The sequence below is a fragment of the Thamnophis elegans genome, chromosome 15 (assembly GCF_009769535.1).
Source record: "Thamnophis elegans isolate rThaEle1 chromosome 15, rThaEle1.pri, whole genome shotgun sequence".
Classification (NCBI taxonomy): Eukaryota; Metazoa; Chordata; class Lepidosauria; order Squamata; family Colubridae; genus Thamnophis; species Thamnophis elegans.
The window spans coordinates 28,733,250-28,749,498 of NC_045555.1; the positions used below are offsets into that span (position 1 = coordinate 28,733,250).

Consider the following 16,249-nt stretch of genomic DNA (forward strand, 5'->3'; position numbering starts at 1 on the left):
GGCTGAGAGTTGGCCAAGATATTCCATCTGGGCTTTGTAGGTGGGAGGCAAATAGGGATCTGAATTGAGGAGGCAGCAGAGAGAATAAAACATTTGCTATCTGCAGATCAGGAGCAGATTTTAATATTACATAAACATCTCCTTGATAACTCATGAGTCACAGCACTTTATTGTATTAATCCTTTGAACGAGCCCAGACATGTCTGGATACTCTTTTACTCTCCCCAAATAGAAATGTGTAGTTAGCATATAGAGCTTGCAAATAATTGAGCAAGCTTGGCAAAAACTATCCTCATCCAGACTAAATGATGTGGTTTATAGTCTCACTTCTTAGAAACCAATGGCTTTTAAAATAATCATTTAAGCTTTTAACAGATTTTTCAGAAATGTTAAGGTACAAAGCGCAAGTAAGAAAAAGCAAGCAGATAGATAGATAGATAGATAGATAGATAGATAGATAGATAGATAGATAGATAGACAGACAGACAGACAGACAGACAGACAGACAGACAGACAAAATATAGCAGAAAGACTTTTTAACGATGGTTTCTCTCTCCTTCCTTTCCAATCGTTACCCAAACACTAACCTAAATATTTATACTTTGCCCTGAATATCATGGGTTTATTTTATCTGCTGCTTTTGATTCATCTCAAGAGCTCTTTTTTCTAGGAATCGCATTCTGTTTAAACAATTTTTACTTGTTTTTGAATAAAGACAAACCAACATAAAAATAAAAAACCATCTCCCATTACAAATTGTAGAAAGTGTGTCAGTTGGTTACAATATTTCCCTGCATCTCTTCCATAGTCATCACCTGCTTTTCATATCAAATCGCATATTTTAAATTCACCTATATTCATGTATATCACAATTATTATATCTCAACCTTAATTTGACTATAATTGTTTTTACATCCTTTTATATATAATATTCAAAATCTAGAATAGGATTATATGATAACATTCCATTAAATCATCCTAAAATCATCCAATCACAATATATCTTTATAACATATTCTAGATAAAACTTTTAAACTTCCTCTCATAATCTCCATGTGTTGTTTATATAAAATTTCATATTATCAAACTAATATCTATATGTATTGTTATCATTATTAATAATTATTTAACTATAGCTATTATCACTTCATTTTATACATATGACTAGTAAACTAAATTTAGCTTAATTTTTTATTATACATTTTCATTGCATCAACCTGTATCTTTCCAGTAATAGTACTGTCTTATATCTCTTGCCATTTGTAGCATTTATATTCTAGTTACTTTCTTAATAAATCTTGTATAAACTTCTCTTGGCAACATGTTATTTTTTTCGTATCTCATAAAAGCTTGAAACCCAACATCTGTTCTTTCCATCAGCTTATCTTTGGTTATCACTAGTGCTTCTGTCAAGATTTCTCTCCTTATGTCTGTCAATTTTTCTCTCTTTTCTTCTTCTGTGCTTTGAAATCTGGGGTAGAGTTCTAATCCATCTATCTCCCCTTTCATATTCCGCTCTTGCCATTACCAACCATGCTCACTTGTTGTTAGTATCCACAGTTTTCTTATCTCTTTTCTCATTTTTTTCTTCCATCTTTTGAACTCCATCCTCCACTTTCTTCATTTGGTAAACATCCTCAGTTTCTCCATCAGATTTTTCTGTTTTGTATTCCATATTCTCCAATCTCTTTTCAATTCTCTCTGTCACAACTAATAGATTTTGAATTTCCAACATAATCATTTGCAATGTTACAGTTTATTTTTCCTGCTGAGCCATTCTTTCAATTTGCAGATAGTGCCACTATAGGGCTCATGGCTATTTTAATAAACTTCAAACAGGTTCATTTATTATCTTCCAAGTCAAAATGTTGTCTTCCCTCCAATAGCTAGTGATAGAACTTCCAAAAGGTACCTGTATAAACAACTTGTGCTCTTCTTACTATCACTGTCAGTAAACAAACTGAAAGAACCTTGAATCTCAAGTGATCAAAGAGAAAGAAGAAAAAACAATATATTCAGCCTCCAGCCCCTAAGTGGCAGTGTAACTGCTTTTCCTCCTGTTGTTACAACCCTCTTTATAATCCTTCTTATTATCTTTATATTCCAAGCTTAAGAAAGAAAGAAAACCTTAAGTGGAGATCAAAAACAATGCAATCAATCAAATCAAGAATTATAAAAAAGGAGAATTTTAATCCATAGGTATAAGCAAAAGTGAAAAAAGAAGAAATAATTAATCCATTCAGTTTAAAAAATAGGGAGCCCCTGCAAAAGTTCCATCTGTGAAAAAATATTAGAAACTGGATAACACACTTAAGTTTAATGCAGATCAATCTCACCACCTACAGTATTCTGTCTTCAATCAACTTATTTTTTTTCTTGGGTAGTCTCTTCCTCTAATAATAAAATTCCCTCACCAATTCAACACATTTTCTCTTTTTGCTTTTTTCCATTCCAGGGCTGTTCCAACTTCAGCAGCTTCATTAGCTGTGTTTCTATCACTGGAAAAAAAGGGCTATTCCTGGATCTTTCAGGGACTTTGCGGTGTCCCTGAGATCAGTAGGAGGTGCCCTTCTCAATCACCATCTCTGCAGGACGGTTTAGGTCCAAATGGACCGTCCAGTGGCAGAAATTCGACTGCGATCTCAGAGCACCAAGATCGCACATCGTGCCGTGGCGACATCAGCTCTCCTCTCTAGGAATTGCATTCTGAGCATCCCAGTTTTCTCCGCTGTGTGCTACTCCAAGCAAGTTCCAGGATGGCCACCATCATCTGCAAATAACACAGCCTCCCTGGAAGATGGGAGATGTTGCAATTTCATTACAACTATGAGACTATGAGGGGATTCTAAATGAAATCAGTGCATAAAAGGCTGCATCACAGAAGGAATTCCAAACTGTACAGAGAATTAAAACACAAGTATAGTTAATTTAGCATTGCACTAAGAAAAAAAGAAAAACTCAATAAGACTACTTGACTAGACTGTGTAGGAAGTTAACACCCACCTCTCCTAGAAAATGAAATATTTTAGGAAATATTAAAAGGGCAGAATATTTCCTCCTAAAAGGGAGGCAGAAACTCATCCCCCCACCTTTGTCAATGGGCCATTAAGGCCTGAGCCAGCCTATTCTATATAACCAAGATCTACCCCACCTCATTGCCCTTCATTGCACCACCCACCAAGTTTCAACCAAAATTAGCACACAACCTAGAAAGCTAGCTATGACCTCTAACAGCAACCAATCAGGATATTCTTACTGTGCCCCAGGAAATTCAAAGCCCAGAAGAAAGCATAAAACTCAGGCTCCCTCGGGCATCCCTGCCCTTTCCTGCTGAGGAACTCAAGCCATGTGGTCCTGTCCACCATTAAACCATCTTTCCAAACAGCCTCCATGTTTCCAGTGTCTTTTCCCCACTTGGAACTGGACCCAGATAGACACTTCTTCCAACAACTGCTTTCCTATTTCTGCTCAAAACATCAGATTTCCACGGCAAAAGGTTCTTCTGTGCCTCATTCATATGGATTTCCCATGGATTTTAAGGAAAGTTTCTACTATTAGATGCTGCTCAGTGGTGGGTTCTGGATCCCGTTGCAACCGGTACGTTGTAACCGGTACAGTTGCAATGGGGCCCAGGGTCCTCCACATGAACACGTGCAGTGTGTGCATGCATCCTTACCTCTTGTGCCGCCTCCTCGAGCCTCCATGATGCTCCAGCTGCTTGACGGAGCGTCACATAGGCACCATGTGCTCCGTGTGCATGCGCGGGAGTGCAAAAGAGCTCAAATACAGGTAAGGAACAGGTGGGCCATCTGGAGCACCGTACCGGAATGGTACCAGGTGCTCCAACCAGGCACCAGTGCGCCCGTACCGGGGCATACCGCCTGCAACCTACCACTGATGCTGCTGAAATGCTCACCTTGACTTACAGGCTTCTGACTCCAGTCTCCAAAGGAGCCAATCTTTCTGCATGTGTGCTTGATTGACATGGGGCCTTTCTGAGAATCCAAGCTGCAAGGCTTTCCTTTTTACCCTGCAGGCTGATCACAGCCCCTCTCTCGGGTCCTTGCAACAGTGGCTCAAGGCAAGGCAGGACAAAGGCCCACATGTAGCTTTTGAGCGTGAGGACGAACCAAGAAACCCTCCGATTCCCCAGAGAAACTATTCCGAAATCCCTGGGTTGTGCTTCCACCCCTGGAGGAATATGCCAATGGATGGAAAACTCATGGCTCATGGTCCACAAAGCTTCTCCTGGAGGTGTACGCTGTAATAGAATTTGGAATTCAGGGCAGCCAGAGACTTAAAAGATTCTCAGACCAAAGAAGCAAAGAGATGGGTGAAATTGCTTTGTTAATATTGAGATGTGTCAATTGGGAGGGAGGTGGGGACGTCAACTCCCAGGATTCCCTATTCAGCCATGCCTTAACCTGTTGGTGTAAATCAGTTTTCTTTAAAGATGGCAACTGGGTGGGATTCAAATAATTTAACAACCGATTTTCTGCCCTAATGACCGGTTGGGTGGGCAGGGCCATAGTGGGCATGGACAGGGTGTGTGACAGGCAACACTTGGTCTCCTGCATCCCCTTGGGAGCAAAAATGGGCCACGGGGGGGGGGAGGATGCGCTGCTTCCTCATACCCCGTTTTGGGCCTGGTGGGCCTCTCTGTAGCCTCCTGGGAGCAAAAATGGGCTTTGGGTGGGAACACCGCATACCCCTCACGCTCCGTTTTGGGTCTAGTAGGCCTCCCTGCGCTTACATGGGAGCCAAAATGGGATGCATGGGGACTCCTGGAAGTGGAGAGGACAGCACAATTTAACTACCAGTTCACTCAAATCAGCCCAAACCGGCTGAATCCCACCACTGCGGGAGTTGAAGTCCACCCATCTTAAACTTGCTGAGATCACGTGGTCTAGGCTGGTATCTGCAGTGGAAATTGCTAAAGGGGCTTTCTGGAGCTGTATGGCAGCTTCTTTTTTGCTGCTATTGGGACACGGAGGTCAGTCTGGGGTTGGCCGAAGAGGGAGATTTGCAGAACCCAGAGATCCAGCATGGGTTCTCTTCTGTTCAAAATGGGACGGGTGACAAATGGCCAAGGGAGGGGAGAAATGGGGTGGGCAGGTGCCTGTGTCTCAGCCATTAAATAAATTAGCATGGATTGGATTTTCTTAGAATGTTATATGTGAGCTTCGTTCACTTAAAGCCCCTCCATGCGAACAAACAATACATTTCTCTTTTTTTGGGGGGGAGTAACTTTAAAAGAAAGCAGGATTGTAATGCTGACCTTGTCTCCTCGGTTTTAATAATTTTTGCGATATAATCAATGGTAATGGTATACATGAGGTTTTGTTTAAAGGAAATACAACGCCTTAATTGTACTGCTTAAAGAAAAGCATTGCATCAGAAAGATTCATTTAAATACGTTTGGCTCGAGGCTCTCTTCACAATTCATTCATGCTGATTTTCTCTTGGACTTGTTAGGAATGCAGAATATAAAAAGAAATCAGCAATATTCTGTCCCCAAAGCTCACTTTTATTCAGAAATCTCTGCTGCCAACAAGAGGCTTCTTTTTTATCATAAATTGAAACTACAAGTGCATTTAAAACCTGGCCGAATGTTGCAGAGATTAACAAAACAGGCTCCTTTCTGTGATTAAATGGTTGTTTGAATGAGGAGCTGACGGAGGAGACAGATGAAAATTCTGTGCACAGAATCATTGGGACCCACCAATCTGTGTAAAGGCACATGGGGAGGGCTCATACAAGCCATGTTTGGGACTGAATTTGCTGGACTTTCTGAGTGGCAACTGAATTCAGCTGCCAAGCCAAAACAATTGAGAAGCCATTGCGAACAAGCAAAAATTGGGGGGGGGGGAGCGCTCGGGAGACCTCAGCAAGGGAAAAGGCAGGGAGTCTTGTGCTTAAAGAAGGATGGAGGCTGCTGGGGCATTTATGGCCCAGCTGTATTCTTTCTCCCAGCATCACCTGTGTTCAGTCATTTGCCCTTCCAACAAAGGTCTCCACTTCGCCACAAGTTTGAATGGTTGCATTTGGTTTCCTGTTTTGAGACACAGGCGATTGAACCTGAGCACTCTCGGCTTCTTTAAGGCCCCACAAATTGAGTTTTGCCAGATCGCCCAAAGCAGGGATCAGCAACCCAGCTCTGGAGCCACATGTGGCTCTTTCATCCCTCTGCTGCGGCTCCCTGTTGCTGGTCAGCTCCACAATTGATAGGGCTTTCAGTTAGGACAGGTAGAGGAAAAAGGACACCACACTAGGAGGAGACTTTATAGTGGGGGGACTGGACTTCTGGTTGTCTCCAGAATTGAATAGGGGGCTTCCGGTTAGGACCTTTGTGGCTCTGAGTGTTGCCGACCCCTGGGCCAGAGAGAGGAATGGATCTCTCTGATGTCTCTCATTGTCCCTTTTGGGGGGGGGGGGGCTTCTGCCCTTCACATTGGCGGTTCAGAGTACAAGTAGTCCTCAACTTATGACCACAATTGGGAATGGGATACCAAGTATTGTGGTTGTTGAGTCTTGCCTGATTTTACAACCTATTTTGCCATGGTGGTTGAGCCGATCCGGCTCCCCCATCTGACAAAACAATTGTTACTTACCAAACCTGGAGAGCAGGTCTGAGAAGGATGTCAGGGAGGCTTCCAGCACTTGGGAAGAGTAACCAAAGAGACGGCGTGGTCTGCCTGGGCCTTTGGCTTCCTTTCTTGAAAAAGCCATCAGCAAATGGTGCCCAAGAGGAGCCATGGGTTGCATTGCTCTTCTGTAAATCTCCCTTGCTTTTCCCCCCGTTTTATTTCTTCTTAACAGAAAGTGGTAGAACTAGTCAAGCCCGCCAAGACCCCTTTCCCTGCCCCCTTGGAAGAAGGCTTGCCCAGCGACATCTATTTCAAGTTCGTAGCTCTGACTGCAGGGGAGGAAGAGGAGGAGGAGGAGGAAGAAGAGGAGGAGGAGGTAAGTGGAGGTCTCTGGGAAGAAAGCAAAATGCCACCTTGCCATCACTGAACTCTTTTTTAATTCTCCTTGGCTTCCCTTCCCAGGAGGCAGTTTTAACTGAGAGGCTGCCCTGATCAATTCTTTGCCCTATGAAGCTTGGAGGCCTCCAAAAGAGGACCTTGCCCCAGCCTGGGCTTCTTCTCAGCCCCCCCAAAATGCCCCACCTCTTCCTGGCTTAGAGGAGCAACATTGGGTTCCCTGCATCCCTTCACTCACATTCACATAAACATTTTCTCTCACACACACAGACACACACATGTGCGCACAAACACACTTTTGTCCAAAGAACTTGGGAGGGTTTCCTGTCATGAGTGACAGCAGGAAATCTGTCAGTGGCCAAGGTGGGGGTGGGGGCATAAGTGACTCCCTCTGCTGTAGGAGGCCCTTTCCCCCTGTGATGAGAGGGGTCGCTTGGTGAGCCTCTGCCTGTCCTCTTTTAGGAACCGGGAGGCATCCTTGCAGAAGAGCCAGCTGAAGAACAAGTGACCGTGGACCCTTTGATGGGCTACACCATCGAGGACGTTCGCTCGGTTCTGGGCCAGCTCACCAACGAGCTCATTGGCAACATCCAGGTAGGGTTGCAAGAAGCAACTTGACTTCATTCTGCTTTCATGCTGTGCCCCACAACGGGATGTCTTTGCCAGGATGAACTGAGCCCTGTTGACCACAGCAAAGCTGCTGTGCTACTCTTCCCAAACGTGAGTTTCACTACCTCAGAGGGAATTGGAAAATGCCTCTGCAATGTCATCAGCACGGAAGCCCACTCTGGTGCAGATGAGGCAGCAAAGGAGCCCTTTTTGGATCATTCCTCTGCCTGAGCCAGCGCCTCCCTTTAGGGGACAGCCCCAAAAGGAGGGCACAGCAAGTGGGGTACAGCAGAGCATCTCCCCTGCCTTCCCCCTGCATCTGCAGTGCCCTCTTAGGCCAGGGTCCTTGCCTAGGGACTCCCCACAGGTACGTGGTCTGAGCAAAGATCGTTTCCGTTCAATTAACATTTCATTTTTTGCCGATTTTGGCTGTTCTGATACATCTCATGGATTCTATCTGGAAATCCATGTGGAATGACCCGTTAACAACCCCGTGAAAATACCACTTCCGGGAGGGAAGGAATGCCGGTTTAGTTCCTTTTTATTGCAAATTGAGCTGTTTAACAATTAAAAAAAATGAAAAGAAAAATGAAATAAGAAAAACGTAGTGCTGGGAGCCTTTCCCACTTGGGAGACCTGAAATATTTAAGAGCGATTAAATGGGGGCATTAAAAAATCCTGGGAAAGTTTACATTCTGCACAAGGGTCGCAGTTGCTTTTGCTAACCTGCTACTCCAGACGGGCAAATGCCTTCCTTGCAGTTTCTCATATTTTCCATTTGTCAATTCCCTTTAACCTATTCCCACAGAAGTTCAAGAATATTTGTTAAGCTTACAGTACAATTTGTGGGTTTTTGCACATTCCTCCAAAAGAAACATCATTTTATTCGTAATTTTCCTTAATCGACACGCTTTTTGCAGTTTTCCTCCAAACGTCCCTTTGCATTAGGCAGCTGTGTAACTCCTTGCAGGGCAGAATGGGTTCCAGAAGGCAGCCAGGTGTCCAGGTAGTGGGGAATTGGAGAGGAGAGCCCCCTTCTAATTGCAACAGCTACCTTCTCCCTGCCCCAAGTGTCTCTCTGCCTGCGCATGCAGCCCTGAGCATTTTTTAGGCCACAAAGCTCCAGAAGCCCATTCTATTAGCTCTCCTGACTCATATGTGAGCATCACAATGAAATTAAGCTCTGCGTTCTGATGCTTCTTTCTCGGATGTTTACTAACAATTAAGCTTTAGTTAAAAGAGACCGGCACTTAACTCACTTTTTCCCCTGGAGTTTCATTTCACTTCCAGTTGGGTCTTCAGAAGGCAAGAGGGGTTTCCCTTCCCCCACCCCACAAAATGCAACCCCACATCAAAGGAAATAGAATAGAACAAACCTGTAGTATTTGTTTTATTTATTTATTTAGTTTGTCACTCCTGTACAAGATAATAGGAATAAGAATAAACATGAATAAGAACACATGGAATGGGGACAAATAAATGGGGAGAGTAGGACAGGGACGTTAGGCATGCTGGTGCACTTATGCACACCCCCTTTACAGACCTCTTAGGAATGGGGTGAGGTCAACAGTAGACAGTCCTAAGGTTAAAGTTTTGGGTGTTGAGGATGTAACAACAAAGTCAGGTAGAGCATTCCAGACATTGACCACTCTGTTGCTGAAGTCATATTTTCTGCAATTGAGTTTGGACCGGTTTACCTTGAGTTTGTATCTATTGTTTGCCCGTGTATATTGTGGTTGAAGCTGAAGTAGTTGTTGAGAGGTGGGACGTTGTCAGACCACAGGCTGCATAGTTCAGGTTGTCCAAGCCCAAAAGTTTGAGCCTGGTGACATAAGGGATTCTGTTGCGAGCAGAGGAGTGGAGGACTCTTCTTGTGAAATACCTCTGGACTCACTCAATTGTGTTAATGTCTGATGTACAATGTGGATTCCAGGCAGACGAGCTGTATTCGAGAATTGGTCTGGCAAAGGTTTTGGATGCCCTAGTTTGCAGTACAATGTTACTGGAGAAGAAGCTTCGCAAGATAGATTCACAACTCTTAATGCCTTTTTGGCAAGGCTGTTACAGTGAGATCAACCTTCCCAGCTTGGTGACTCCAGATCATTTGGAGCAAGGCTTTGGCAACTGTGTGCCAGGAAGGAAAGACAGGAATTTTACATATCTATACAGTCTCCATTTCAGGAAGGTCAGACCATCTGCCCCACCCCACCCCACCCCACCCCACCCCACCCCACCCCCAAGGAAGGGGACTTGTGTTCTGCAAGCACAGGTTGAATTGTTCAAACACCAGAAAGCCAGGAGGCATTTGCTGTCCTATAGTTCAGGGGTCTTCCCCAGCTTTGCTGGCTAGGGAATTCTGGGAGTTGAAGTCCTTCAGGCTTAAAGTGGCCAAGGTTGACGACCCCTGCTATAGTTCAAAGGGAGCTGAGCCCCGCTCTGGGTTGGGGCAAAGGGAGCTTAGATGGCCCCAGAAGAGAGAGGTTTATGGAGTGCTGCCCTGTCCCACTGAAACCGCGGGGTTTTTTAGCCTGGCCCTTTTCCCAAAGAGGCAGAGCAACCTGTGGACTAACCAATATCAGCTAACACTATACAGTCTGTAGTATGTTTTGGATGTGATGCATACGAGAAAAAAAGAGACAGAAGATTGCAGAGTTGCCAAATGTTCCTCTTCATAGTCTGAGATCTACGAGAGGCTCCAAATGCAAGAAGATGCCTATTCCACCAGAATAGAGAAGCTGAAGAAAGCCTGAAGCCATCAGAGCAGCGGAGCAAAGGTAGGATCCTACATGCAGAGGAATTCGTAGGGTTTTGTTGGTGAGGGAAGCACAGTTTAGGCAGGATCCAACCCCCTGGGAATCGATGCAGTTCTTCCTCTAGAGCTGGACTGGGTAGCAAAATCATGAAGACTAGAGAGCAGTGAGCCCTCCTTTAAAGCAATCCCTAATTTTCGTGCGTCTTTTCTAAACTGAACAACATCTGTGAAGCTTCTCCTTCTCGGTTGCTGGAAGATATTTGGAGGACTCAAGCAGGGGTGGGCTGCTACGGGTTCGCCCAAGTTCAGGAGAACTTGTAGCTACCATTTCCATGAAAATAAGACCTCCTCAGATAATAAGTCCAATCAGGCTTTTGAGCACATGCGCTAAAATAAGCCCTCCCCCCAAAATAAACCCTCCCTGAAAATATTGCAACACAGCAGCAGCCATGAGCTGACCACGCTCGCCGCCTCCCGTACCTCCAAAATAATAAGACCTCCCTGAAAATAAGACCAGGCCGGGGAAACACAGTAATGTTATGGCCAGTTCAGAGAACCTCCAAATCCCACCCTTGGCTAGCTCTGCCCACCCCATCCCTCCCCTCCCATGCTGCCCCTCCCCTCCCAGGAGTCTCCACACGGCCTGTTTTGGATGCGAGGTAAGTGCAGGGCCCATGCAGAAAATCGGGGAGAGAAAAAACAGGCCACCCAGGAGCCATCCAGAGCCCAGGGTAGAAAGTTTTTGCCTTCCCAGAGGCTCAAGGAAAGCCTCCGGAGCCTGGAGAAGGCGAAAACACACCCCACCCCCAGCTGTGGTGCAGGAGGCTGACTAGGCCACACCCACCATGGCCACGCCCACCCAGGAACCAGGCAGAGTATCCATTGCTGAAATTTTTGAAGCCCATCCTTGGCACTCAAGAATGTATTTCTCTATTGTAGGGACAGTAAGCAAGCTTGTTTTTGGTTGTGAAAGGTTTATCTCCTTTCTATGGATTCTCCTGCTTTTCTCAATCTACCCAACCTGAGGTGCCTCCCTGAACCTCTGCCTGGAGAGAGGATCATTCTCTGAGGATCAGGGCATCATAAGTGCTTCTGCTTGTTCCTTGTGCTGGATGATCAGAATGTTCATCCTTTGGGAAAATGCCAGAGTGCTGGCTTCTGGGAAATGTTTCCTCCAGAGGTGGTATTGTATCAGTTCGCCCGAACCGGTAGTGGAAATTGCGGGTGGCTCCGCCCACCCCAGCTCTATGGCACCCCATTTAGGCCCTTTTTTCTCCAAAAGCGCATGAGTGGAAGGCTCGCGTGCTCCCATTTGCAAACTGGTAGAGAAGATAGGTGAATACCACCCCTGGCTTCCTCCCTAGAATTCCTCCCACTCCTCTTTTACATGAGACCCAAATGGAGAGAGCCACAAGTACAAATCAGCCCGCAGGTAGGGTTGTAAGGGAGAGGACTGGGCTTCCGCGAGGTGGCCTGACTTATTTCATGGATGGACAACTAGCCTGAGATGAGTTCAGTTTCGCAAAGAGGAGGAAAACGGGTTTGACGAAACCACGCCCTTTGACCAAATTCTTGGGGCTGCAGGGGTGACATATAGAAGGAAGTACAGTGGGAGCCCTATTAAACCAGTCAATGAAAATCTAATGAAAGTACATTGGCTCATAAATTTCATAGTCTTCCCTGTTTGGGATTGTAACCAAACGGCACAGGAAGAGGAGGAGAACTGCTGGTATAATACTTAAAAGTGTCCATTCTTGCTCAGAATTAATTCGACAGTGCTCTGGAGAGCGTCCAGGTTAAAGTAAACATGGCAAGTGAATAAAAGCAGTCTGTTGCTGATGGCTGCTGTGGCTCATCAAACCAGGGAGAAGACACGCAACATTCTTTATTTACGAAACAGAAATGAAGTGCAGAGGGGCCAGAGGATGGAAAAATTTGTTTGGGTACAGTGTTTGTGGAATAAGTCTCAGAAGGAAATTCCACAATATCCTAATCATTTGGATATTTCTTTTCCTATTCCCCAAGTGCAGACAAACTTTTCTCATGACAATGTTCTTCCTGGAACTGGGGGAGTTTAGATTGTTCTATGTAGGGTAGGGGGTGTCAAACTCAATTCATTGAGGGCTGCAACAGGTTGTGTTTCACCTGGGGGGACTGGTGTAGGTGTGTTGGGGGCACCTGTGGTGGCCCAAGCACTCTGCCAGCAAAAAACAAGCTCCTGAGCTCCGTTTCATTGGCAGGGGATTGCACGACACCGTGGCAGCCAAAAATGGAGCTCAGGACCCTGTTTTTGCTGGCAAAAGCACCACAGACTGGTCCTTTGCTGTTTCCAGGCCAGATCTAAATATCCTGCAGGCTGGATCCGGCCCCTGGGCCTTGAGTTTGACACTCCTTGTGTAGGGTTTGAGAGTGTCTGTATTTGAGCATCAAAAAGAATTGCATGTCTGAAAATAATTGTCTGAATAAATTGGGTCACAAAGAGGAAAGGGGCACACAGAGCAAAAGCTAAAACATCTAGAACAATTTAAAAATAATATGCACCCTGTTTTGTTAACTCAGGAAAATAAAATGGTCATGTAAAGTACAAGGAAGAGGCATACTGGCCATCAGGCTCTGCCAATCTATTTTATATTAGCATGCCTAATCAATAACCCTTTCATTTAAATGTTCCTCGATTTTGCTGATTGTCTCAGAAAAATCTCAAAATCTCAGATGCTCAGAAAATGCCTTCAGCGGAGGGGGGGGGGAGTCCAAAAAGGACAAAAAAAGGTCCAAGAAGGAAAGGGGAAAAAAAACAAAAAAAAAAAAAACAAAAAAAAAAGAACAAAAAAAAAAAAACCATCATCACATGCCGCATGTCGTTTGATTACGGTTGTTTTAACATCTACATCTTCAAATAATGTTTACCATCTCAGATATTTCCTCTAATGTAACTAAAGGTCTCATTTTCCTTCTCCTTTTTTTTTTTTTTTTTTTCCTTTCCTTCTTGGACCTTTTTTTGTCCTTTTTGGACTCCCCCCCTCCCCCGACCCTTTTTTCTCTCTCTCTCTCTCTTGTTTTATTTTGTTGTTTTTTGTTTTTTAAACCCTAGCTTATTGTGGTGCTTATTAAATATACAATAGAGAGATACGGGATGTATAAACTTAGTAGGGATGCACCTGTGATTAAACGACATATTGTATGTGAAGATGGGTTTCCCCTCCCCCCCTTTTTTTTCCATCCTCTCCCTTTCCCATTGTTGTCTGTGTAATAAAAAATAAAAATAATTATAAAAAAAAAAAAAAAAGAAAATGCCTTCAGCTTCTTTAAGAGATGGAATATCATGAAATCTGGGACAAATGGTAACGATGGTTAGAAATGAGGAAAAAAGGCCAGGACAGAAAAACACAGAAAAAATCAGAATTGGAAAATATGGTATTAAGAATGTGTGATAGGTAGGAATAGGATATGTATTTGTATGAATAGTAATTATATTTTAAAAAAGGATCAATAGACAGGTAATCTGACTGACTACACATACCTACGGTATGTAGTGGATATAAAATCTAATTGTTATAAGATCTAATCACTATATGGAAATGTGTATGCTAGAAATATTGCCCTATGTCCAATGTTTTTAATGTTTATCGAATATAAAACTTTATTAAAAAATGCCTTGAGCTTCTCTGGATGATGTAAACATGGTTGACCTGAAGCTTGGCTAGGACAAAGCCCCTTCTGATGTCCCCATTGCAGAAGATGCTGCTAAGATTGACCAATTATCAACGTGTCCAGTTTGATTCCAGAGCCCCTTCAAGCAACCTGGGGAGGAGCTTAGAGGATGACATTCTGTGTTTCAACCTTGTGGAGGTTTTTCCTCACCACTTCTTCTATTTCTTTCCTAGGAAAAGCATCTGAGATTAAGGGAGATTTTGCAAGGCCTCTTGAAGGCCATCTGCTCATCGCCCTGCAAGTCAACGGAAGAGAAGAAAGTTTTCAATAGCAAGGAGCAGACCATTTTTTTCCCTGCCCCATTTTGTTATTTGACTGAGTACATTAAAGAAGTGTTGTTCATTTGGGTCCTGAAATACTACAAAGTTGGAAGTCATGAGTCTGACCTCTTTCACTGTGGTTCCCTTACTTTCTTCTCTCTTGCTTACCTCGGCTTCTTCTAGAGAAATTAAGACATTATTGTGGGTTCAGGAAGAAAGAGATCGACAACATTGCAGAGTTGATCATGCTTCTCTTGTAATTTAACCAAGCTGCGTGAGGGTGATAGAAGTTGGGCCACATAGCTGAAAGTCCCGAGACCCAAGTTCTACTCCCAGCTGGCCTTCAGCTCTCACTGAAGACCCATACGCTGGTCTTCTTCATCCTGGGGGTATCTGGCGAGGCTTCCATGGTGACATTCTCCACTCCATTTTGGGATCATTTCCCCAAGAACCTGGTGCCTGGAAGGTCAGGTCCATCCCCCCATGAAACTCTGGCAAGAGTCTAAGTTGTGTGCACATTTTTGAAAAGTCTGTGTGCATGCGTATTTATTTCTCGTGCATTTTAACTTTTCATGCTACCTGAGTAACTTATAATGTTTCATTTTTTGTTGCAACCCTGGGAATATAATAATGGATGGGCTGAGGCAGACCAAAGGACATCCTGGCCAAGAGTCTCCACCAGCAAGTGATGAGCTGAATTTGGAGTTCTCAACTTGTGTTGAATTTATAGGCGGAGGCTCTACGTAGCGGTTATGATCCTCATTGATTGAGATCTTTGATTGATGTCTTTACCTAGGTTAGTAAGGCAAATAACACTTGACGATGAGCTGATCTACAATAACTACGAGACAAGAAACTTTTGTTTTATACTTCTAAAAGCTTATTGGTGTTTGTAGTTATATCCAATGTTCAGTCCTGCCTTGTCATCCTCTCTTTTGTTCTGGCTGTTAGATATCAGCTCCAAATGTTCCATTCTGTGTTATGGTTAGATTTCATGATCTTCCCTAGAGCCTAATATTTAAGTCAAGCTTTATCAGGCTACTTATAGAGAAGAATTTGGTCCCTTGATTGTATTCCAGGGAAATGTTTTCAATTCCTTCTGCTGCCAGACACATGATGTGGATCATACTAACCATTTTTCCCAAGCCTCCTTGACCCCCCCTCCCCCCTTGCCATAATAAACTAATTTGCACAAGGGTGGTGGGGGATTTGGCAGTTCTCTGCAGAGGGAGGGTCTCTCTCGCTGATACGAACCAAATGCCATGCAGAACATGTAATCCAATCCAAGCAGGGCTGTTTGCAATATCTCCTTTCACCGCTGCCATGTTGACAATTCAGCTGAACATTGTTTTAAAAGAAACCCAGGGGAGATTCAGAAAATGATGAGTTGGTCAGATGAATCCTTCTTCCAGGAAGATTGATAGACATGATGATCAAAGGAAAAGGAAGCCATGCTAGAAAATTAGCACGGCTTCATCAAAAAGGAAATCCTGCCTGTCTGGAACAGAAGTCTCCAACCTTGTCAACTTTAAGACTTGGGGACTTCAACTCCTGGTTTCGAGGATTTGGTTTTTTTGTTTTATTTTTGTTCTTTAGGGTGCCAAAGGACACTTGTTGGAGATGCCCACTTGACTCTGAATACCTGATTTCTTTTTTTAAAAAAAATATTTGCTTAAAGTTTGCCGCCAAGACTTACAATTGTGAGGAAAGGGGCCTGTCGTTTTAATGGTTGCTAATTGGTTTTTAAAAAATCCCAAGAGAAAACAAATGGGAATAATAAATGTGCAATTTTCTGCTTGGAGGGACTGCTGCCTTTAAACTTGTTCATTGTGATCGCGACGCAGGGTAAGAAATGAGCTGACCAGATTTGGGGATGATGCAAACTATTCAGTGAAGAAGCATCTCTTAAGCTGAGTCAGTGCTCAACCAAATGG

The 16,249-nt window shown here is 43.9% G+C and overlaps 1 protein-coding gene across 1 annotated transcript in view; it reads left to right on the plus strand.

Moving 5' to 3' along the window:
- Positions 1–15,452, plus strand: part of CABCOCO1 (ciliary associated calcium binding coiled-coil 1) — a 43,064-nt gene extending 27,612 nt beyond the window's left edge. The window contains exons 6-9 of the mRNA XM_032232220.1: positions 6,820–6,963; positions 7,446–7,577; positions 10,268–10,366; positions 14,229–15,452. Coding sequence (XP_032088111.1) covers positions 6,820–6,963; positions 7,446–7,577; positions 10,268–10,342 — 351 coding nt within the window. The 3' untranslated portion in view covers positions 10,343–10,366; positions 14,229–15,452. The remainder of the gene's footprint in view (positions 1–6,819; positions 6,964–7,445; positions 7,578–10,267; positions 10,367–14,228) is intronic.
- Positions 15,453–16,249: the final 797 nt, after the last annotated feature.